Source organism: Gallinula chloropus (assembly GCF_964237585.1).
Source record: "Gallinula chloropus genome assembly, chromosome: 4".
In the NCBI taxonomy this organism is placed as follows: Eukaryota; Metazoa; Chordata; class Aves; order Gruiformes; family Rallidae; genus Gallinula; species Gallinula chloropus.
Window position 1 is genome coordinate 13,090,143 of NC_140088.1, and position 24,446 is coordinate 13,114,588.

At 43.7% G+C, this 24,446-nt stretch overlaps 1 protein-coding gene across 1 annotated transcript in view; it reads right to left on the bottom strand.

Annotated features, from left to right (window-relative positions):
• The window catches only part of MEIS2 (Meis homeobox 2), a 172,022-nt gene extending 149,447 nt beyond the window's left edge, over positions 1-22,575 (bottom strand). Inside the window, exons 1-7 of the mRNA XM_084263776.1 lie at positions 21,643-22,575; positions 20,347-20,579; positions 18,652-18,793; positions 18,007-18,057; positions 17,180-17,230; positions 16,049-16,198; positions 5,771-5,885 (exon numbers count right to left, since the gene is read on the bottom strand). Of these exons, the coding sequence (XP_084119902.1) occupies positions 5,771-5,885; positions 16,049-16,198; positions 17,180-17,230; positions 18,007-18,057; positions 18,652-18,793; positions 20,347-20,579; positions 21,643-21,654 (754 nt within the window). The 5' untranslated portion in view covers positions 21,655-22,575. The remainder of the gene's footprint in view (positions 1-5,770; positions 5,886-16,048; positions 16,199-17,179; positions 17,231-18,006; positions 18,058-18,651; positions 18,794-20,346; positions 20,580-21,642) is intronic.
• Between the last annotated feature and the right edge of the window lie 1,871 nt (positions 22,576-24,446).

Consider the following 24,446-nt stretch of genomic DNA (forward strand, 5'->3'; position numbering starts at 1 on the left):
GATGTGTTTGTTCATGCAATAGGCAGAAAGAAAAGAAAGGATGGGAGGATAGTAAAATGTGACTATATTTAGCTAAGCTGGTTCTGGCATCATTATGGTTAATGTGCATGTGGTGTGCAGTGTGAGCTCAGCAGTTACTGGGCCAACTGTCTCAGTATTTCTGGGAATTCTGCCTATTCACAGTGCAGGGATTGTTCAATTGCTGCAAAATGTACAAAATGAATTTTACAAAAATGAATTGTAAGGAAGGCCCCATTACAACGATTTTACAGCAAAGATGTCAACATCAATTTTTCTTTCATGCATAGCTAATGATTAAAACAGCATATTCCATTTGCCTAAGACAATTTATTTCATATTGGCACATCAAAATATTGAAATACAAAGTTATCTTTACTCTACCCTTATTATTCATTGCTGCTGAACCCACACCATTGTTCAAACCATGAAAAAATAAAGCAAACTTGGCAAGAAATACTTAAAACAAAGGCTCATCAATATTCTCCAATTTGTCAACATCTCAATTACAGCAATGGAAAAAAATGTAAATTTCATGTGCTTTGAACACTAAGGGGTCTATTCTTCTGTCAGTGCACATGCGTAACTCCCATCACCATTAATGGGAATTACTCATACATATCAACACAAGGATGGGCCCCTCAAACTTGAAAGGAAAAGATGAATTAATAAGGGCTACTCTCTTCCTGTATCTTCCTCAGCTGAAAAAAGTCATTGTTCTTTAAGAGTTTTTCATACTTCATACAGTTCACCTTTATGAGAGCTGTGCCTTCTGAAATAATGCATCTCCAGTGAAGCATTATTTATTAGCAAGTTTGATTTTTCACAGTCTGGATGCTTAAGCCTTTCTATTAGGAATTTCCTTTCTTACAACAGACAGATCTCTTCCAACAAAACCATACCCACTAGCTTTATAGGTAAAAATACAAAGGAATAAAAATACGCTCCCAATCCGCATGACGAATGCACATACTAGCCTCAGCAGGCTTACCTATACATCTAGCACTAGCAAAAAGAAGTTTGAGCATTAGCTTTTGGATATTAAGCTTCTGAAGACTTTGCACAAGTGTATTTAGGGTTTTCAGGGGGTGGAGGTGGTGGTGTGTGTTTTTTATTATTAACAACAACATATCCCTCTCCTTCAATACTAGGACAGGTCTTTGGGCATTTTCAGCTGGTTTTGTAAACAAATTTAGTTTGCATACCATCATTATTACAAGATGGTATAGAATGAATAAGGTAAGAAATGGGCTGCCTAATTTTTCCAACGTGCATCAACCCAGAGACCTAACCTGGGATGAACACATAATTTCAGCTAATACCTTGGTTGACTGCCCTGAAACAGACAATGAGTCTTTGCCACAGAAAACTGTTGTGGACAAAATTGAGAGACAAGCATCAAGCTGTCACAAAAGTCTTTCAAAACTACTTTAAGATGTTGCCCTAGAGAGCAGCCTCACATATTATTTATAAAGGGGAAATCATTTTCATTCAGCATTATTTCCATCACAAAGAGACACCTAACCAAAAAAACCACCACACACCAGTGAACCACTTACGTGGGTAAGACAAAGTGGACATCATGACCATTTATTATTTTTACTGCTTTATAGCCTAGAAGAAATCTCGTCTCAGGCTTCTCACTTATGGTTAAGTTTATTACCCCAGACTAAACCCTAAAAAGATGTTGAACTTCCTGAAAGGTCCTGAAGAAACACAGCCTCCATCTGACTTGGCTGTATGAGGCCCTTTGAGCGACTGAACTAAGAATATGACAAATCAGGTATACAATCCCGGTGTCATAAAATATGGAACTGAAACTATTCCCTGGTGCTTTCCTGTAGACCACATGTTTTTAAACCTTAAAAAGATTTATTTCCCACTTTTCATGCATAATCTGCCATATTCATTATTTGAAATATCCCATAAAGAGATTAAATAGGAATTAAAGTCTGGAAGCGTCATATCCATCACTGTGGTACAAATGGATGCTGAATTCTAGAAGCCATTTAGCCCTCTATGTAAAGGCAGTGGCCATTTTCACTTTGTTTCACGAAGAATAAGGAAAACACAATACCCCAGAAGACCTTCAGATGTCTTTTTTTTTTCCCTCCAAAGAAAAGGGTGGATGATAAAGCTGCACACACCTTTTAATCTTCCACTTAGGGTTTTTTTTTTTCCACATATATTCCCTGGCAAAAACCCCATGGTCTTCTCTCTCCTCTCCCCTTCTCTCAGCCCCTTTCCTGCCATCTCCCTTGCCATAACTCAGCTAACCCAACAGAACCAGTCAGTTTTAAATTTCAGTTGGGACCCCGGTGACCTGTTAATGAATCTACAGAGAGGAGAAAAACTCACAGTGTTGAGTTATGCCTGGTGTTGCTAGCTGACTTGGAGTCAGAAATGCTTGAAGCGTTAACGTAATTGCAAGAATGTGAAAAATGAAGCGTTGGGCTCCTGAGCAAAGCGAAAGGTCAAAGCAAGCCCTACACAAAACAAGTCTCTGGAAGATGGCCTCATTAGACCATTAAATCAGCTGCTTCTTTTTCTCCTTTGTAAGATGTTTAGAGTGGTTTATTTTTATTATTGGATATACTTAACTCTTTCCAGGGCAAGGGGAAAGTTGATCGGACCCGCTACATAATTACTAATCTCTGAAATAGTATTACACTGCATTGATCTGCATTTGTGGACCTGAACTGGTATAAAGTCAATAAATGCTTGGTAGATTACAGGTCACTAGTACTTTGGTTTGCTAGATGATCAATATGTTGTATAGCTTAGTTTTCTGTTGAACAAGTGAGGTGACATGTTAAGAACAACATAGACACTCACCACTAATAAAATTAGGATAATCTTTCGACATTTACTGCCTGAAGGCCCTTTCCTTAACTCTTTCAATGCCAGCATGTTTCTAATAATACCAAACATTGACTAGAATAATCTTTTTGATACCAAAGGGCAGTCATGCACTCTCATGGAGAGACCATTCTCCATAAACAGACAAAATGCCTACACCTTTTTCATTGGTTCTAACTTCCAGAATTATGAATGGGTTCTTCTGCATAATAAATAGATCTACCTCATGCAGAGAAGGTCTGAAAAATAATGTCATCACTCAACCAACTCCTTTCTGTCTCCCCCCTAAAAAAAAAAATCACAAGTTGCACACCACAGACTCGAGGCAAAAGCAGAGACCCCTGAAAAGAGCACTCCCAGGAGCCAGAAGAGACAGACTCTAGTTTAAATCAATGCCTACTGCCACCAGGCATCAGTGAAGGAGACTCTAAGTTGCTAGTGTAACCCAAGGCTCCCTAATGAGTTCCCATTCCCAAGAAATCCATTGGGGCAAGTGGAATACTTGAAGCAGCATTTGTGGAAGGTCCTAACAAAGCTACAGGGAAACGAAGTTGACCCATATAAGTAACCTCACCAGAATAGCTCAAGAGGGCATCTACCCATCTTGGCATTGCCTGGGACTGACTCACTGCCAGTTCACCAGTTATGAAGTAAACCCTGCCCTCCTCAAGAAAGCATAAGGAAAATTCAATACAGGTCTTCTCTTTAGCGTTTCTCAGGGTTGAGAGGGGGAGAGCAATCCAAAGCTGTCTCCAATGGGAATTTTGCTGGTGCTGTAGGATCATACATCTTTCAGCTGCCAGCAGCTGAGTGGAATGCTGATTTGCCACTGGACGGCTGCTTCCCTTTAAAAAGCCCATCTGAGCACAAAGGGAAGCATACTGGTGATGTTTTACCCTGCTAGACCAGGCAGCACTAGTGACTGATTTGGCCCTTCGGCAGTTGTTCCCTTTCTGCAGGAAGGATTCTAATAGGCTTGTTGAAATCATATAGATTACCAGAATTCCCTGTCTCCAATGCGAAGTTGGTGTAGTTATCACTTACTTTTTCTTATGCTTAGCAATATTTCTCAAGCACCCCAAGTTATGTGACAAGGGATCAGAGAGTAGAGAAATGCAAGATCCCTGGATGCTGATACAAAGGATTTCTTTACACTGAGTATGGTTGCATGAAGAAACTCTTGCAATTTCTGAGGGGTTATCTCTGTGGAGATACAGGTGTGAGGAAATTTCTTACTTAGAGGTAGAATGAACACGCTGTGGCAGATTACTCAGGGAAATCGTTCCAAAGTTATCAAATGATGATCAGCTACACCAAGCACTTTAGCCACAATATACAATGTAAATGTTTGATCAACAGTAAAGCCTATGGCCACCTAATAGACATAAGACCAATTTGCTGCTTAGCAGCCACGCTCTCCCTTTCATTTGCGGCTGAAACTGTAGTAGTTCATGCTGAGCCTCACACAGCTCCAACCCAACCGCATGGAAAATAATCCCACGTGACTCATGTTGGAGTTGGATCACACCCTGTGCCATGGCTGCTTTCTATCAGCAATAAGATTACAAATGTATAAACAATTCATACAAATAGGAGACAAACCCAAACCACTCTACCAGAAACAAACTTTGCAAGTTCCTCAGATTGCAATGGGTATGACACCAGATCGTGAGGCAGACGAGGGGATCTAGCTCTGTGCCAAGCACTGGGCCACGTGAGGGATGTGAAATCACATATCTGCTCCTCCGCCTAAGCCTGGCGAACATCATGGTGGGAAGTGGCCCGCACCATGAGGCTCATCACATCAGATCTAGCCCTAAAAGCTGCTTCCCTCTCCAGTTTTAGGATTGCATGTGGCCAGTTGGATGGCAGACCTGTCAGTTGGGTACATGGGGAAACACAGTGGCAAAATGCTGCTGATGCACAAGATGGAGGGAACATATCATAAGAGCCCATGAGGATAACATCTCACTAGCTGAGGCTTACCATGTTTACAAAGGAGAACAAGAACAGACCCCACCTTAAACCTTGGTCTTAGGAAAAAAAAAAAAATCTGAGACAAGATCCAAGAATGACAATAGACCATCTTTACCCAACTTTTAGCACTGGAAGCTTGACTCTTACACCTTCTGGAGTCACTTAGACTTCTAATGAACAATTGTAAAACACTATCATATCAGCATGACAGCTTTTGACACTCACTCAGCATGGATGCAGATGACCACACACAAGGTGCAAAGCAGTAGGAAATAAAACAAAAAAACCCCTGAAATAATAATCAGACCTCCTGAACCCTTGAGAAGGCTTTGCTCTATAGATCCAGCAGAGGTTTTACAGTTCAGATACACCTCTATTTACCATTCCAAATTCAGATTTTCAGAAGCAGAAACAAGTCCGTACAAGCAAACATCGCAAGGAACATTTTTCTGTCCAACTCGGGTATTTCTTCTACTTTATATCATTTAGTGGCTTCATAACTTCACATATAACTTCAAATAAGAGTCTTTCTCCCAGCTAAAACTACAGGTTAAATTTTCCATCTATAACTCAGCTCAAACGACCGCATCACAGCTGGAGAGTATGTCTGTCATTATATTTACTTGCACCACACAAAAATAAACTGTAGATAACCAAATTTGTAAAGGAATTGGCAGAACTAATCAATTGTTATTACAAAGCTTGTTTGAAGATTAGATATTTTGCTTTGAAATAATAATAAAATGCAGCTAAGTGGGTTAGGAAAAGGAAATACCGTCTCCCTAAGTTACAGCTGATTATACTGCAAGTCTGCCACTCCATGTTTACTCTAAGGCAGATGTACTGATATAATAAAAAAAGCTGCAGTTATTTTAGTCATGCCTACTTTGCGGAGGGAAAATGTTTGACCTTTTACCTTGCTCGCTGCTGTTGTCTCCGCTCTGGGAAGCGTGGCCCCCACTGGAGGGCCCCGGTGTGCCTGCCGAGTGCGTTGAGGTTGCATCATCGTGGTCTCTCCAAGATGAAGGATTCTGGTGTCAGAGTGCCAAGGAATTTTTTCCACAGTTCCCATTCCAATAGCAAATGAAGAACAGAAAGAAAACCAGGAGAAGAGGGGGGGAAAGTATACACATTAGCATTTGTGAAATGCACCAAACACCAATACTGTTTGCACAGTGTAATAATTCTTCAGCAAAGACAAGCAGAGAAGGTACACAGCTTTACGTAATAAAATAAAGGACAGATTTTTTTTTTTTTTTAAAAAAAAGCTTTCCAAAGAGTTGTCTGGATTTAATTGTCTGAATACTACTGCAGAAGAATATTTCAAGGGAGAGAAAAAAAAAAAATCTTAATGAGCTAAACAGAGGGGCACAAGGGAGAGCATCAACCTGCAGAGTTTACGATACTAGGTGTTGGCATTAGGATCAGGACAGTTGGCCTGCAAACTATCTCCGTTCACTTTTTTTTTCCAGACTGACTAGAGGTGGGAGGGGAGAGGAAGAGGAGGGAAACTGTTTCAAGAAGTAGGGGAGAACATGCATGGGAGAGGAGTGTGCCCTCGCACCCTACCCTCTCTCTCACCCATTTGACTGCTGGAAAAACTTCAAGCAAATGCAGAGTTGTGAGAGGGGAAAACAAGCTTTCTCTGAAAGACATTATACACCAGGAAAGATGTTTCCTCACACCCTACCACCACCTTGATATGACACATTTCAAAATACTTTCTAGATGTATCGCTGTAACAGTTCGCTTACAAGTATTGTCAAGAATAACCACCAGGTGATTATATAAAATAACATGTATAGTGATTTTTATGTAATTCTTTCAACATTATTATGCATAAAACATGACAAAAGGGAACGCAGAAGACAGATACACGAACTTTGCAAAACTTGGCTAAGTAGGACCTCAACTACTGTACTTTAGTCGCGTAACTCATGAGATTTTCTAATTTATTGAGTATTGGCTTCCCCTGAGCGAGAGGCTGCTATTCAAAAGGATAAAGGAGGAAAACTTAATGTTACATTTTAGTGCTACTTTGTTGAGTGTATTCTCCTCCTGTCCTCCTCCCCTTTCCTGATCATTCCCAATACCCTGCTGTTGCTTAAAGGAAAACAGGAATTCTACTGTACAGGAAGAGCTTTATCAGCACCACATGAAGGCAGGCAAGAGATGGAATTTCCTCTGGCAGAAAAAGAGAGCAAGAACACATGAAACAGATCAGGCTAGGGGCTGGACCTGCAATACTTGTCACCTGTATGTGACAGCTTAAATCAAGTGCATTATAATAATTCGACAACAAAACAAGCAAAAAGTATCCCCTCAAAAAAAATACTGCTTTTTAGTTTCTATTGCACTTTAAATCTGCATTGTGAAACAACACCGGACTATTAAATCACAAGGAGGTCCTGAAAACAGAAAGCAACAAGTTTGGATAAATTCTTTGAGCAGGATTTATTCTGACCTCTTCTACCCCACTGTGTAGTAGGACTAAGTTCAACAAAACCAACTGATTTACCCATTGTAAAATTCAGTGTAAGTGTGATTGGAATCAGGTCCCAATATATATATTGAAACATCTCAAAGTAATCTCCTAGCTCTGATTAGTACCACATGCTCTATAGCAACATAAAATAGATCTGCCAAATAATGGCTTGCTACAACACCCAGTAACATAAATCTAAGGGGGCTGACCCAGCAGAGACAAAGGGAAGAGCCCATGACTTCAGAAGATTCCCAGTAAAGTCCTAGGTGACCAAAGGGTAAGAAGGATCTAAAGCCCCTTCACCTTACACAGATGCACACATGCACCCACGTATGTGGTTCCATGGCAGGAAGCTATGAGTAAAATCAGAAGACAGGCCAGGATCTGAAATTCGCCTAACCTATCAACACAACAGACAGCACGACAGCATTTATGGCACTAATCCACCACCCCCTCCGCAACCTAGAAGACTGATCTACTTTTCCTTATGGGGAACCACAATAGGAGAAAAAACCCAAAACAACCCAACAAAAAAGCCCCACCAAGCAACAGTATTTTTGTAGTCATGGAGGCTGCCGCATTAATTAGGTGTCAGAAATTAATATTTAATTTTAAAAAACCACAACAAAACAAAACACATTATTTTATTATCATTTTACAGAGCCGGGTGGAAAGAAACACAAAAAGAAAGCAGCCTTAACTTAAAGGTACAATCAGCTCAGATGTTATTAAAAAAAAAAAGTTGAAAATAAGGTTAGCAAAAAGTTCAGATGGAAAATAAAATGCAAAAACTGAGCAAGTTTCTTTACAGCCTGGATTAAAACCCAGTTGTGCCTATGAGCTTCTCTTTTTATCTCTGAGTTAGGAAGCCACTCAAATAGCTTCAAGCTGAAGGCAAACAGCAGACAGGAGCTCTTCAGCCCTCTGCAGCCTCTTAGCGTCAGCTGTTTGCCGGATGGTAATCAGATAAAGGGCTAGAAGAAATACATGAAAAAGGAAAGAAACAATAGCATAGCATGAGTTTAGCCCTCCAACAACATCGGGCTGGAACCTTCTTTTAGAAAATATAATAATTGCAACATGTTCACCTAGGCTAAACTTTTCAGGGAACACAGTGAGTTATGTTAATTTTATGCACTGCAGGCTCTCTTAAGCTGGCTGCTGTTGGAGCTCCTTATCACACATATGAAAATTACAATAATTAACTGGTAACAACTCAGCTATGTTTTAAGGCAAATGTCATCCAAAACCTATCATACAGTATTTCAAAAGCTAGACTGGCCTTTCTGTTTCGAAACCGTAATGATTTGGACAGGATCACTGAATAAGACTTCCCGCAGCTGAAAACACTTGCTGTCTCTACTGGGCTGAGTTGTTCCTGACCTCAGTTTGTAGATCCTGTTTTAGAAAGACAGACTGCATTGATTGGGAATTCAATGTATTTCTTGTGACACAGTTTTCTTTAGGAAGCAATTTGGCAGAATTTTGTTGAAGGACAGAAATAATAAGATGGGATATTTACAAGATGCGACAGTAGGAATTTAATTCCTTTTGCAAGAGTTTGAAAGGGAGGCATATAGCCAGGCTTTCATATTACAAAAAAATTACAAATAACTCTAGGGGTGGAGTTTCCAGCCTAACAAAAAGGCAGCTTTCTTTTGCTGTGGACTAAGATCATTGTATGTGTCAGTGAACTTCTCTTTTTCTCCACTAGACTGTTTCCAACTTTGCATCCCTCACAAACAACTTAGTGGCCAAATGCCAAATCATAAGTAGTTGGTTTGTGTGTGTCTTCCCCCCCTCCCAAAAAAAAGTCACACAATGACACATCCAGAGTGTATTTTACTTGAAACACTTTCTCAGTACAGTTTAGGTATCTAGAGAGATCCTGATCTAAAGCCCACTAACATTAATGGCAATTTTTCTATTAATTTCAATGAAATTTGTAGTAAGGTATGAGACTGTAAAAAATCCCACCAAACCAAACCAACAAAAAACAAATAGCCAAAACCAAACAAACAGCGGAAAACCAGATAGCTTTAGATAAATTACACAAACTGTTAGTACGGCTTCTCCTATCTTCTCACAAGTGTTAGTAATATACTTTGCAGAAACACATTGAAGAGTGGGGATGGTGTCTGCCAAAACGCAATTGCCTGTTTTGTCTACGTGTGTGTATTATAAAATTTTCACACACATGTGACCTAAACTAATGCCAGATACAGTAGAAGGTAAACAGCACACATGTATCTATTCCCAGTAGTTTTAATAATTGGGAGTCAAATATGGTGCTCCTCTTGCTCTTACCTAATTGTGTTAAAGAGCAGTGTTACCAGGAGAAAAGCAGTGAATACTGAGTAGAGCACAATAGAAGGAGATGGAAAATAGATACAAGAAGCTAGGTCTCCAGGGGCAGTATTTTCTATTTGCTGGGCTACAGACTCGCAGCTGATAATGCAAGTTGTAATTAATATAAAAGCAGGAGACAATATGGGGAAAGCTTGTACTAGCAGGGCCACAGGAGATCACTCCGCTGCTATCCACTGTTTCTCATTTACACACACAGCCTTCCCTAGAAAACACAATTTTGCCAGTGTATTTTCCCTTGAAAGTTAAAAAAAAAAATTGATTTAGCATCACCATTGGATTTTGCTAAATCTAGAAAAGAGCAAGAGAAAAGACAAGAGTCTCCTGGTATACAAAGCAAATCTGACGCGTTACTCTTTTGTCGATGCTGCAAATCTGGTGGAAACTGTAAGAGTTTTTAACTGCTACAGGGTTTTTTGAGCAGAGATGTTTTAACAGAGAATTTTGATATAAGGTAACCTGCTGTTAAACCACAATTCTTATTTTGTATGCCCAGAATTTCCACTGGGCAAAGTCTGGCTAATTTTTTGTGAGTGTGTCTAGTCCTGCTAGGGCTGATTCTGATCTCATGCTGCTTTTTAAGGTGATATTAAAGACTTAATTAACCATAAGGAATTTGCTTCTTATTTATAACTGGGAAGTAAAATCAATGAAGGCCAGCTGATACCCACGTGAGTAAGCCAAGCAGGATTTGGCTCACAGACGTTACCTGAAGTTTTAAGTATACAACTGTAATGGGACAAGGCCCTTACCTTTTATCAGATGAAATGGACAAAACCATTGATCTTGGGGGAACAAATAAGACACAGCTTACTCTCATAAAAGAGAGACAACGGCTATAAGACCTTGTTCTTTGTGAAAATGGTTGGGCTCAAAGGTCTGGAGGTTGCTCTGGTAAATGAATTTCATGAACACAAAGCTGAACTAAACTACTGATACGGAATGCACACACCCCCCACACCCCAAATACAAGCCAACTCCTGCTCACCTTGTTCTTACAAGTATCACTTGTAGACACTGTGAAACAAATGACATGATTGATACCACAAAAATGTGTGTCTAGGTACCACAGCATATCAAAAGACAATACACTGTGCCAGACCTAGAAACAGGTAACATACATGCACATGTGTTTCTGTGTGTGCATCTGTGTTGTATGCATATGTTGTATGTTCTGTATGCGTAAAGTTCAGTTTGGTATCTTAGAGGATGTTGTGGAATGCAGTAATAATAAACTTACACAATAAGAAACTTTTGTTAAGTAAATGAGCCACGAAAAACTCTAATTCAACACGATATGTGTTTTCTAAAAACAAAAAGACTTCTCCTGATATTGCTAAGGGTTTATTTTTAGATATGTATATTTATTAAGATAAGACTTTTGTATGAGAATTACCCAGTTTAAGCACAAGCACAAAGCATCATGATCTATCAGAGACTTGTCAACATATGTGCATATATGTGCCTATATGTACAATTCTTGTCCCTTGATTTTGCATTTGAGGAAAGGGTCACGAGGAATTTTTGACACTCCTAGAATGTGGCAACGTTCTGAAAAGCAGCATGCTTTGTATTTTTCAATTAAGATTGAAATCAGACATCTAATCCACCTGTCAGCAGGGAACTGAGACTTGAAAAATCAGAGGTTTGTTTTTTTTAATTGTTCACCTACATCATTCTGTGTGGCTACACTTAACCTAGACTGATAGACAACTCAAACCAAAGAGGGAACATCAAATAGATAATGAAATACATTATCGCTTCAGTTTGAGAGAACCCAGTTTAAATTTAAAACACTCAAATTTGACCTGTAGATTACCCTTGACTGCAGAGTACCTTGGCCCATCAAAAAGAGGAAATACGCAGCATTCTCTACAGTCTTGTGGAGTTCCTGATACTCCTTGCCCCTTCAGACAACACAGGGTCTACTATAATGTCTGAAGTCTTAAGCCACATACTAAGAAATATTGGTTATTAAAGAAAGAAAGTTTCCTTATTATTGTTGCAGTTAGCTACTTCGTTTCTGTTCTGAGACACTACAAACATTGGGGTCTGATCCTGCGTTTCTGGCATGCTCAAAACTCACACTGAAGTCCATCAAAGTGTGATGTACCTGGAGACTGCAGCATCAGGACCCCAATTATTTCCTCATTGCTCACTGGAATCGTACCTACAGGTTTAATAATATAACTGGAACAGATGTATATTGCCCTATTTTTAATTTTCTTCTCACCTGCAAGATGCCAGGAATTTGCACAGACCATTTTTAGAGAAGAGATGTTAAAGAAATGTAATATGTCTGGATGTCCAAAAGTACGAAATGAAAGTATGTCCTCATTTGAGAGCTGAAAGGTTTAATATTCAGACTAATATTTCTCTTCTACAGCTAAGGCATCGGATTTCTAATCTGTCAACAGTCCTTGTGTAAAAAAGAGATGTAAGCATATTTCTACCCGGTTTTAATTATATTTTATAAATTATGATCTGTATATTATTACCTCTCAGCTGCAAATTGACTAGAACATATAAACAAATATCAAAAAGACTAAGGCCCTGATCCTGTTCCCACAAAGGCCAGCAGAAGGAGAGGCAACTAGGCTTCAAAGTAGGTTTGTGCTAAAGAATTGTGTGGCACCAGGTGAAGCCAGGTATGAAAGAAACGTAATTAAAATGCAAAATGTTATCCTATGCTCATAAAAAGTTTTGAAATCTCCAAATTTTGCAAGAATTTCAAATTTGAATAGCTCGAAGGGAGGGTGCGGGGAAGAAAATATTTGTTGGTAATCTAAAGGCTGAACACAGAATGCAGGATAGGACTGGGAATGTGTTGAACAATAATAGATTGTCTGTGCTGGGAGACTCAACTTGAACTGCAGCTGGAAAGGTTTCTTTCCTCTTTTCTATTCTTTTCTTTTTTCTTTTTTCACTAACTGATCTGGTTCAGCCAGGGCATAGCTGTAATTACCTTCTTCCCATCTACAGCTAATACCTCAGAGCAATAAAAAAATATGAGGGTGTTAAAAATTCAAACACTAATTATGGGCTGTTATATTTACTAAACACAGCAGAGTAATAACAAAAGTTTCAGCTTCTTGTGGCCAGCGCTGCACTATTTGATCTACCAAGTCCCTGGACCCTTTACACTTACTGTATTACATAACAGTTAATAGCACACTGAAATAAAATTCGATAAACACATTTATTACCAAACACGTATAACACAACCGCTTACAGCTGTCTCCTTTTTCCAGCACAGGTATGTCCCTGAAGAGTTTATTCCTTTGTTGGTTTTGTTTCTCGTTTCCAATTAAGTTACACACATAGTAGAGCAGTAGATTTGGAAACGGGAAACGGTGCGCTATCGGAGTACCCCGTTTAAAGTCTTATGGTAAAACTGGGCTAATCCCAAAGTTCTTTCTGTTACTTTCCCTTCACGCCCGCTCTCAGGTCCAGCAAAGGAGTAAAACCGAGAGCTGCTTCGGTTCCTAGTTCAGCAGTGCCACTGTCACCGCTACCACCCCTAGCACTGACATTAAACATGCCCAGTGTAGCTTTATACCACTTAATAAGAATAGAGGTGTATGGATTTTGGGGGTGTCAAACAGCTGTCACAAACTGTCACCTTCACAAGAGAAACCTTGGCACACAACAAATTAAACTACACTTCTTTTTGGCTATCATTATTCATAGCCAATCAGTTGAAATGCTCCCGGTATTTCATGTGCAAATAAAACCATGATGGGAAGACCCATGGATCAGAATAGTGGGCCAATACATAAAACAGAGGAAACAACATGCTGTCTCTGTCCTTCTGAAGTGGCTCATCATCACCCCTGCACCAACTTTCACCAAATGAGATCTAGCCTGAGGCTATATATTAAATATGCATATCAAAGCAAATGAAAAAATAAACCTGGAGAGTCAAATTGGACAAATTTACATGCTTGAACTACTACATTTCCAGGTAGATGCTCACAAATGATAGCTCGTTTTTTGATAGTCTTGCGTGTTTATATTAGCCATTTTTTTAAGCTTTTCCTTCTTTATGAATAAAAGTGGATTTCTTCCTGCTGGAGCCCTGTACGGTGCAAATATAAATGTACACACACACGGTAGTTTGACTAAGCTATAAAAGAGTGTTAAAGTTTTGTTGGGAAAACAAGCTAATATACAAAGAAAAAAAAATCCAATAAGGAGACACATTTCCCAAAACGCATGAATAAAATGTAACTATGTGATACAACTCTTCATTTCCCAGTTGGTGTTCTGGTTGCACAAATTATTGCTTCCTTTCAAAACAAATAGCAGGGGGCTAAAGTAAAAATGTTATAGCTCAAATCTCCAGGAAATAAAAGGCTTTAAATTATAATACCCAATGAAGTGGTAAACCCTAACGGGTGCAAGATAAATGGGTTGTCATATTTATTTGAGTTTGTTTTTTGGGCCACAAAAGCAAGAGGAGATTCTTCTTAGGAAAGATAATAGTTATCAAATTATCAAAATGCTAACCCCCTCCACCTCTGTCCTATCATTGTGTGTGAATTTAAATATTATAATGGAGCACTGCAAATTGGCTTAAGCATTCGCCATCTGCCAGAACCCTAAACAGGCTAGTTTATCTAATCTCTTCAATATAAACATAAGCATGCTCCATTTCTACACTTCCACTTGAAACACACTCTTATAAAGAAACTGTGCTGAAGAAACATGTACTCTTTTCCCCCCCAGCCCTTTTTTCCCCCCCTGTTGTTCTGAATTATACACAATGACCCCCATATCTTTCAGGTTGCCACTCATTTCAATTTCTTTTCTAGCATTCTCCCAGAATACTTGTGCACAAAAATTTAGGGTTGTACAATACCATAAAACAAATATTTTTTGAATAGTGTCATGCCTCATAGAGTTTATTATCTACGTGTGAGATAGCTGATAACCAGAGAAACTTTCAGGAACCTCTGCGTACATTTTTGTTGTCTCAAAATAGTGGATTTTAAATGTAAAACACGGCAAAAAACTTGTCCTGCAATGTTTACCGAATACAAATGAGAAAATGAAAGCTAAGGCTTGGGTCCAAAAATATTTCCCGGGCTCTGGAACTAAGCTGTGCCAGAAGGGGGGCATTTAGAAGAATTTATTATTATTTTATCTCCCAATTCAGCTTCAGTCCAGGTCTAATGTAATTATCAAATATACACACAAACAACGTGTTTTCAAAGGAAACAAAAGCTCCTAGAAAGCTCATTCTCCCTGGGCTTACAGCTACTCTTCTTAACACACTGGGAAATAAAGGCAGGCGCCTGTGCAGAAAGCATGGTTAACTTCACACCGGGTGTTAAATTAATATTTCAACCGCTAAAATATTAGACTGTATCATTTAGATTATGAGTTCAATTGAAAGTAAAACTGTGTAAACCCCTTTCCCCCCCAGGGATGCGTTCCTATAAATAAACTGGAGTTCACACCCACTCTTTTTAACCAGAGCTATTCCTCCCCTTTTCTGCGGTACCAGCTGCAATCTTTCCCTCCACATCCCCAAGTCTCTCCGCGTCTACATCTTTTGAAGGATCACAAGAGCCGCTCCAAAACCCGGAAAAACAAAGGCACTCTCCTTACCACGCACACCAACGTTCAGTCCTACACACATAACACTAATTCACCAACTCCTAAAGTGTTAAAATCAACCGCTAACCTACGGTTACTCAATCATCATTCTCTCCAGCTTTCTGTAATACATTGTTAATAATTGCTTCATCAAGGTTACTGTCTTTTATTATGAAGATGCTTCAGGCGTTTGGCAATAAGTCCATATTCTGACAATAAGTTGCTATAAAGCACAAGCATTGGAAACTCTAATGTGCTAACCTCCCCCCCCCCCCGCCTTTTTTTTAATGCAATGTAGTATTGCCAATAATTCTCATCACTTGTCATCCCCACGAGAGGGGAAGGGGGGGAGCAAATCAGCAAACTTTCTCCCTAACTTTCTTGTCTCTCTTTCCTTACATAGCTGCATCGCTTACAGAGTTGGCAAAGAAGAGAAAGCACCGATTCCCACATCAAACCGACAGTCTGCTAGCTCTCCGAGTCGCCCGGACCAGGAAACTTTACAAACCATTGCGATCTCGCTGCTTTACAGATGGAAACCGATGGAACCTTTTGCCTTTCTACAACTTCACAAAGCGAGGGGGGAGAAAGTGTAAAGACGGGACCCGAGCTTGCAAGAGGTTAAAGTAGTAATAATGGGAATACTAATAGACAACAGCAGCAAAACAATGAGATCGGGGACAGGTCCTCTAAGCAGGTTAAAGTCTTAAAAAGCGCCATAAAGAAATCAGAAGGACTTACATGATCGGCTAAATTTGTGGAAGATCCTGAGAGTTCTTCGTGGTCTGATTTGGAGCTGCCATCCCTTTCATCAATAACGAGGTCTATTGGCATTTTTCCTTTCAAACAACTAATGTACCGATGGCAGAAGTTATCGCACAATTCATGAACCTGAAAACAGTAACAAAAGTAATGGTATCAATAATGGCCAAATATAGGATTGCAATTTTTTTTTTTTTTGGTAGCAAGAACAACCCTCTGATCTACTCCACAAGTAACTCTAATTAAGGGGCACAATAGTTGAAGGCAAGGAAACAATAGAGAAATTGTTGCAGCGCATATTATTCTCTAGAGACTTGCTGCAGCAACAAGTTAGAGAGAGATAGATAGTGGGCTCAGTCTGGTGTGCAGAGGAAAATCCGATTTGACGATAACATCAGAACACTGGGAGCTGGACCCAGGCGGTATCTCTGGAGCATACACAGCCCAGACAGGTACAACTAGTCACTCGGGACGGGATCGGTTTAAACCGGGGCTAAGAAAAAAAAAAAAGGGGGGTGGTGGTGGTAGTGGTGGTGGGGTGGTGGTGTTTAAGTGGCCGGGGGAAGTAAAACGAAGCTGCTCGCTGAGGCTGTGGGAAGAACCGTCCTCGTCCCAGGGCACAGCCCCCTCCCCACGCCGCGCAGGGGCCCCCTTGCCTCTTCCAAACATTTCATACTCGCTTGGGGTTAATATGCCTGCCAGAGTTGGAGAAAGGCAGGAGCGCTTTCATTTCTCTTTTTGTTAAACACGTTACTTCCTAGTCGGGAAAGGAGCTTCTGCTGAGGGAGAGCAGGGATGAGAAAGATAGAAAGGATTTGATAATATATATTTAATGACTCGGTTGATATGACACTGAAAACTGAAATAATAATAATAATAATAATAATAATAATAATAATAATAATAATAATAATAATAATAATAATAATAATGGGCTGGGCATGGCTGTCGGGTGTCACATGCTCTGATGGCACAGGTTATAGTATCACGCTGCGTTTCCCCTGTCTCCTCTGGCCATGTTTACAAGTCATCCCAAGCGGTCAAGAAGGGGAGGGGCGGGGGGAAAAGGGAGAGGATGTCGTGCCCCCCACCCAGCTCCGTGGCTCTTACCTTTTCTAATTCCAAAAGGTGAAACCTTAGTACTTGTATTGCTTGAATCATCTGCAAGAAAGTTTTGAGCAAGGGGTTACGTGGGAGACAGGAGCACGGGGGGCTGTGCAGAGCTGTGGGCCCGAGTGGGAGAAAGGGGCTGTCAGGGCGGGCAGTCATTATCCAGGATTTTAGCTCATTGGTCACGCTTGAACAATTTTGATCAACTTTAACCTAAGCACTTGATTTTTATCATATTTATACCAGAAGCGGTGATTAGCGCTTTATTGCCGCGGTCTTGGAGAAAACCTCTTCCTCTTTTCCTCGCTCCCTCTCATCATCCCGGCCCGCATCTCCGAGGGTCCGCAGAGGAGTCACACGCGCGCTCCCACCCTCCCCCCCCCCCCCCACCGCCCGCGGGAGAAAGGGGAGGAGGGGGGGGATGAATAGTTTGGCATCTTCTTTACAAGTAGATTTAGGCGCTTTGAATATTGAAATCGTTCACATTAGCAAAAGAATTACGTTAGAAATCTCCAGCTCTCTCTTCTTAAGCAGTTATTTCCTTCACTTTAGCTTCCCGTGGCTTTCAAACACAGCTTTGCAATGCACTGGGGCTCGAGAGCTTGCCCTGGCTCACTTAAAAAGTGCAGCTCTTTGAAGCCTCTTGCTTGACAGTAGCTTTCCAGCCTCCCTGCTCTCCCCCATCCCCTGCCCGCGCAGCCCGGGTGCCTGGGCCGGCAGCCGCCTGCTCCGCCGCCCCGGACGGCGGAGGGCGCTTGCCCGGCAGATGCCGGTGGGGTCGGGAAGGGCAAGAGAGGAGCGGGTCAGAGCGGGTGAGCAGGCCTTACCAAATTGTCCAACTCTGGATTTGAAGAGAAAAGTGGTTTTTCAGCGCGGACCTGCAAGACGAAGGAAAAGCGGCGTGAATTACAGCTTCTCAGCCCTGTAACCGAATCTCTCGAGAGAGAGGGGAGGCGGGGGGTGGGGGTGGGGGGGTGGGGTGGGGAAGCCCTGTGATCAAACCGGCCGGTGCAGGTCAGTTCACAATCCGGGTGGACGCGCCGGAGTTTCCCAGCGTGGGTGAGCAGGAGCCCGCTCCGCTCCTGCCAGCCCCGAGCCGGCCGCCCCTGCCACAGGAGCCCTCTCTTTTTGATCTCCTGCCTTTCTCCCGCTCCCTCTGCCTCCAAAACTCGGCCACTGTTACATTTCCTTTTCATTAATGCGGGAGGGCGAGGGCCAAGGAGTCTCGGCCCGACGGCGCGGAGGGGCTCCCGGCCGAGGAGGGTCAGGGACAGCCGGGCCGACAGCGAGCACCCCTGCCGCTCCCTCCCACCCCCGACGGACGGAGAGGGGGCGTTGGGGGGGGATTGGGGGGGGGGGGGACGGAGGGGGGCTGCCCCCTGTGAGTGCCCGGCCGTGTGGGTCGAGGAGCTGAGGAGGTGGCGGAGTGCTGGGAAGGGCCGGGGGCGGGGGGGGGGGGAGAGGTGCTGGACCTGTTTGGCGAAGACGGCGATGTCCTCGTTGAAGGAGTCGGAGGAGCAGACGTCCCCGCCGGCCACGCCGGGCTCCCGGGGCGTGCAGGTCGCCAGCTCGCACTTCTCAAAGACCAGAGCTAAGAGGGGGAACAACGGGTGCCTACCGGGCAGTGGCACACAAAGAGAGGGGTGGGGGTGGGGGTGGGGGAGAGGGGGAAAGAAGAGCTCTAATCAACAAGTATTTTTTTTTTCTCTTTAAATACACGGACACACAGACATGGACACAGCCACACTCCGCAGCCGCGCAGAATTGCTTCGGGCAGAGCAGGGGAGAACAACATTTTGAAATGAGCACGCGGATTTTGGTGTTGTGGGTTGTTTGGGTTTTTTTTTCCCCTTTTGAAACTGCAATGCCCGAGCCGCATCCCCCGTGCAGTCCCCAGAGATGAGGACAAAAGTGACCTCTCCTCCAAACGCACAAGGCACCAAACACGCTCACGCAGGCAGCAGCTCAGCTGGGAATCTTACACTTTTCGCCACAGCTTAAAATAACACGAAACCTGAAAGATCCCATCCCTACCCTCCAGCTATGACCTAAAATGAGAAGCACGGCTAGGCAACTGCAAACTACTTAATACGTAATTTTATTTTTCAAGGGGCCTGCTAACAAAAATGTGGTGAAGTTTCCTGGCTTAGGAAGCACACCCAAGTAAAATACCAGCTGTCCAGATAAGTGAGCTGGGGAGGGGGCGGAGGGAGGGAGCACTTCGCGAAATATTTTCCCATAGTTGGTGTAGTCAGAAAAAAAAAATTATCTGCGTGCTAAGTAGTAAGCATGCATTTGTCTCTTTTCCCTCCCCGTGCCTGATCAAGGCCCCGCACTCTGTCATAGATGCTTCTATCTCTCCTTTTAGGATCATTTAGTATTTTTTCTAAAAGGCACTGAAGGGAATCGGTGTCATTCCCCCTAAGCAATGCCCTGGCACAGGCTCGAGTTTCGTTGGGTACATGTTTCTTTTTCCTCATGTTCTTTCTTTCCTAAATACAAAACTCAGCTCAGTGCCCCCAGTGTGTTTATTTCTTCCGTCTCATGGAAGAGGAGCTTGCGAGAAGCGAATCCCTTTTATTCTTACTACCTTCCGCGATGTGAATAGCTCTTTATTTACAGTGTTGGAAGAGTGTTATTATGGTACGGTGGAGAACACCAGAACAACACTTCTCCTACTCAAATCCAGAGCAATGAGAGCTACCTCTCTTGTCTGAACTCCTAACTGGGGCCTTTCCGAGAAAGACAAAAAAAAATAAAAAAAGGTGGGGGGGGGGGGAGAGGAAGAAAATAAAAAGAAAAAAGAAAGACAAGGCAACAACACCTCCCCCCAGCCCACTCTCTCTCCCGAGAGGTCTCTTTTTCCAGGACCCGTGGGTGCTGGCACCTCAGCTAAGAGTCAGGCTGGGATTGCACTCGCCCTGAAATTGCCAGCGGTAGCAGTGCCAGCTCTCTCCCTCCGGGGCGGGCGGCTGGGGGCTACCAGCCACCGCCCTGCCGCCGGGGCTTCCCCCCCGCGCCGCTCCGGGGCTCGGCTCGCCGCCGCCCGCCACCGCGGCCCCGCGGGAGCCCCCGCCGCCCGCCCGCCCCGCTCCTGCCCTCGCCACTCCGCGGGCACCGGCGCTGCGGAGCCGGGCCATGGCGCCGGGCGGCCCGGCGGCACCTACCCGTAAATCGCATCCTTGTCCCGCTTCAGGGCGTCGTTGACAGCGGAGCCCATGCTGGCCGGCATGACATTGGGGTGCGGGGCGTGGGCGCCGTAGTGCTGTCCGGCGTGTAGCGGCGGCCCATGGTTGAGGTGGTGCACCGGGGGGATCGGCCGGGGGGCGTGGGGGTCCCCGTACATGGACGCCGGCACCCCTACTCCGTCCATCCCGCCGTAGTGGGGCAGCTCATCGTACTGTCAAAAAACGGGCCGGAAGAGAAGAAAGAAAGAGAAAGAGGGAGAGAGAGAGGGAGAGAGGGGGGGAGGGGGGGGGGGGAGAGAGAGAGAGAGAGAGAGAGAAAGAAAGAGGGGGAATAAAAAAAACAAACAAACAACAACAACAAAAGTCAGAAGAGAGTAAAGCACCCGGACAGACACAAACAGAGCAAAACAAAACAAGAACAGCCACAACAGAGAGAGAAATGTGCAAAATGAAATCAACTGGGATCGGGAGCAGAGGCTGGAGAGGCTGAGGGAGGAGTGGGGGTGCGGGGAGAGGTAAAGGGGGAAAGTGTGTGTGCCTGCCTGTGTGTGCGGGGGGGAGATGGTCCTCTTCAGCACGGGCAGGAGAAACCCTAACAAGGAAACGGGGATGAAAAGGAAGGAAACGGAGGAGAGAAACTAGAGTTACTCTGCATTAGAAAGGAAGGACAAAAAAAAAATATAAATGAATAAACAAGCAGAATCAAAAGCAACTGTATAAATAAATCAACATTGGGAAGGAGAGAGGAAAGGTAGGGTGCATCAGGGGAGGGGGGGAAGATAAAGGGGGAAATAATCTGAAAGTTACCAGAAACATTATTTAGTAGCAATTCCCCTTGTCCTTGTCAAAGCCAGAGACAAAAAAAAAAAAAAAAAAAAAAGCAGCTACTATATGTGTATACATATATATACGTTCGTATATACATAGACACACATATGTATTTCTTAGTCTTTCCTAGGCAGCGGCAGTAACGACGGCAGCAGCAGCAGCAGCAGTAAGCTTTCCCCTGTGAAACCCGTGCTACTGAGCAGGCAGAGAGCAGGGAAATCGCGCTGCTGGGGGAAAAGCTAGAGAGGAAAAAAGCGTGGAACAATTGCAGAGAGAGACACACACAGAGAGACACTCACGCACACACACAAAAAGCTAGTGAATAATTTTTGCTGCTATTTTTTAATAGTGGCCGCCATCATCATCAGCAACAGAGGAGAGCAAATCGGACAGGCCCCTCTTAAGAGAGGATTTATATATAGGTAAGTGTTGGAGATTTAAACCTACCCTTTGCGCCATCAGTCTGCGCTCCAATAAACTCCTGGATGTGTCGTATATTTAATATCCCAGTCCAGCAAAGAAAGTGATTTAGAGTGAAGAAGATTCCTTTTTTTTTTTTTTTTTGCAACCCACTTATAGACTTCTCCTATCCTCCAATATGGGTAAATAATAATAACAACAACAATAACAACAACAATATATAAAAATCAGTCAAGAACCACGATGAGTTTCTGTGTTTTCTTCTTTTTTCTCTCTCTTTCCTTTTTCTCTCTCTCTTTTTTCCTTTTTTCTTTCTCTACGAAAAAAAAAAAATAAAAAAAATTGTCAAGCCCCCAAACTGAAGGTTACGATCGGCCCGTCAGCAACCCACATGTAACCAAACTGTCGTGTCTCATGGCTTTTTGCCACTCCAGCTGTCAATCAAAGCCAGGGAATGTCAAGGTAGTGAATGAATGATGGTTGATGATGATGAAGAAGAGAGGAGGAATCTTTTTAACCCCGGTTTCTTCTTCCAGTAACTCCGCGCTCGGGTTTTGCCTTTTAGGATCGCTATAGGGTTGTTTTGGTTTTTTGTTGGTTTGGTTTTTTTTTTTTTTGGCTTTTTTTTTTTTTAAAGTACTGTGAAGGGGGGTGGGGAAAGATGCGAAGAAAAATTGAATAGTTTGCAAAGCCCGGACTTCCCCCTCTCTCCTTTTTTTTTTTTTTTTTTTTTTTCCTCCTCCCGGTAGGTATTTTGTCTCCCTCTCTCCCTCGCTCTCTGAGATGAGTGAGTGTCAGTAAGTGTTGGCAGGTTGGCTGCTGGCTGCCTTATAGAAGAGGCTCAGTTTTGCAGCGCTGATCGGCGGGAGAATGAAGTGACGGAACCCGGAAGTAGTGGTGGCCATAGCCAGTCCTGCAGCGCGGCGGCGGCGGCGGCGGCGGCGGGGAGCGGCGGCGGGGAGCGGCGGCGGCGGCGGCGGGGAGCGGCGGCGGCGGCGGCGGCGGCGGGGCGCGGGGCGGTGGGGCGCGGGGCGGCGGGGCGCCCCAGCCGGCAGAGCGCCGGTGATGCGCAGCGCGCCGGCAGGGCGGCCGCGGCGCGGCGCGGGGGGAGCCGCGCAGCAGCCCCTGCCCCGAGCGAAGCAACGCGTGTAGGAAGGAGCGAGCGAGCGTGCGAGAGAGAGGGAGGGAGGGAGGGAGCGAGGGAGGGAGGGAGGGAGCGAGGGAGGGAGGGGAGGAAGGACAGAGAGAGTGCGTGTGTGCGAGAGGGGGGAGAGGCAGGGGAAAACTGCAGAGAGCGAGAAGAAAAGTGCGATAGAAGCCCAGCCCCGGGTTGGTTTGCGCTAGATTATTTTAGCAACAAAATACCTTCCGATTAACCGCGATGTTTAGCGTCTGATTTGTGCGCTGAATTATTTATTTAAATCTCCGGCTATCGCTGTTGCCGCGAACGGTATGCGAGTCCGGGGGCACGGAGAGCTACAGTGTACGGGGGAGGAGAAGGGGGGGGGGGGGCGAGGGGGGGGGGGTGGGGGGGGGGCCCGCGCAAAGTTGATCTTCCCCGGGAAACGAGCCTGCTCCGGCCAAGTACTCGTGTCTCCGCCAGCATGTTATGTTGCAAGCGTGGTTTCTTTCCTCTGACAATTCATTATGCTTTTCTAAAAATTAATTTTCCAGGGCACGAAGAGAACACCTCATTCAAACCGTGTTTGGCACCGCTCTTCATTAAGTGATCGCTGCTATCAAGCACGCTGTGGATGTCTTTTTGGGGGGTGGGGGGTAGAGTGGTGGGGGTGGTGGGGGGAGGCGGAGGGGAAGAGGGGGAAATCCCTTTTAGTTTTGCGATTAGACTGCCAGGCTTTGAAAAAGGCTTAAAAACAAAGTCATGCTCAGCCTTTTGTAGGAGAGATCCAGATGTTATGTAGATGTTTTGTTTGCGTGTTCGTTTTGAGCGGATCCGGCGGTGAGCGCTGTATTTACGTGTGTAGGTTGCTGGACTTTGCCGTATATCGACGTTGCGCTTGTGGAATGTATGCTGAAGTATTAGCTCGGTAATGCCTTCTAATGGTAGTGCTAATTACAGTGGGGTTATTTAGCAAATTAAGTGAGATGATGCACCCCCCACCCTTGAGCACCAAATGAACTTTTCCAAACACACACGCACACACACACACGCACGCACACACACGCGTTAATTTTGGTGTGTTTCTCTCGCCCAATCGCTTTGCTGGAGCTAAACCATGCCTTACCTCAGAACAGTCAATTACCAAAGCTACCCAGGATCATCAATCATGGGGGAAGCGTGAAGTTTAGGGGAGGAGCGATGGTCAAACTATCGATTGCTGCAGTTTTGTCCTCCCCAACCCCCACCGTCGTTCACGGTCCCCTGCACATAAAATCTAAAACAGACTATCCCGTTAATAGTGGGATTTATCAATGATTATGTACCCAGTTGTGAATGTGGCCTCATACATAGATGGCTTTTAAAAATACACGTCAGGGGAAAAAAAATAAATTTGTTCAGATAGGTTTTGTTTGGGTTTGTTCTGCTTTTCGTCACGATGACGATGGTTTTAAGGTTTTGAGGTTTTGTTTCGGGGTTTGTCTCTTTTTTTTTTTTTCCTTTTTCTTTAAGAAAATGACTCAAAGGGTAGTTATAGATATTTGGCCTGATTTTAATAGGCGCAGGGAATGAGCTCCAGAGGTCAATAAACCCCTCCAAAATGATGAATGATTGAGTACCTGTGATGATGATAGTGATTACCGGAGCAATTAAACAGTTTGATTAAATGAGCCATCATAACAATGATGTCTGCGGGAAATCAGCCCTCACA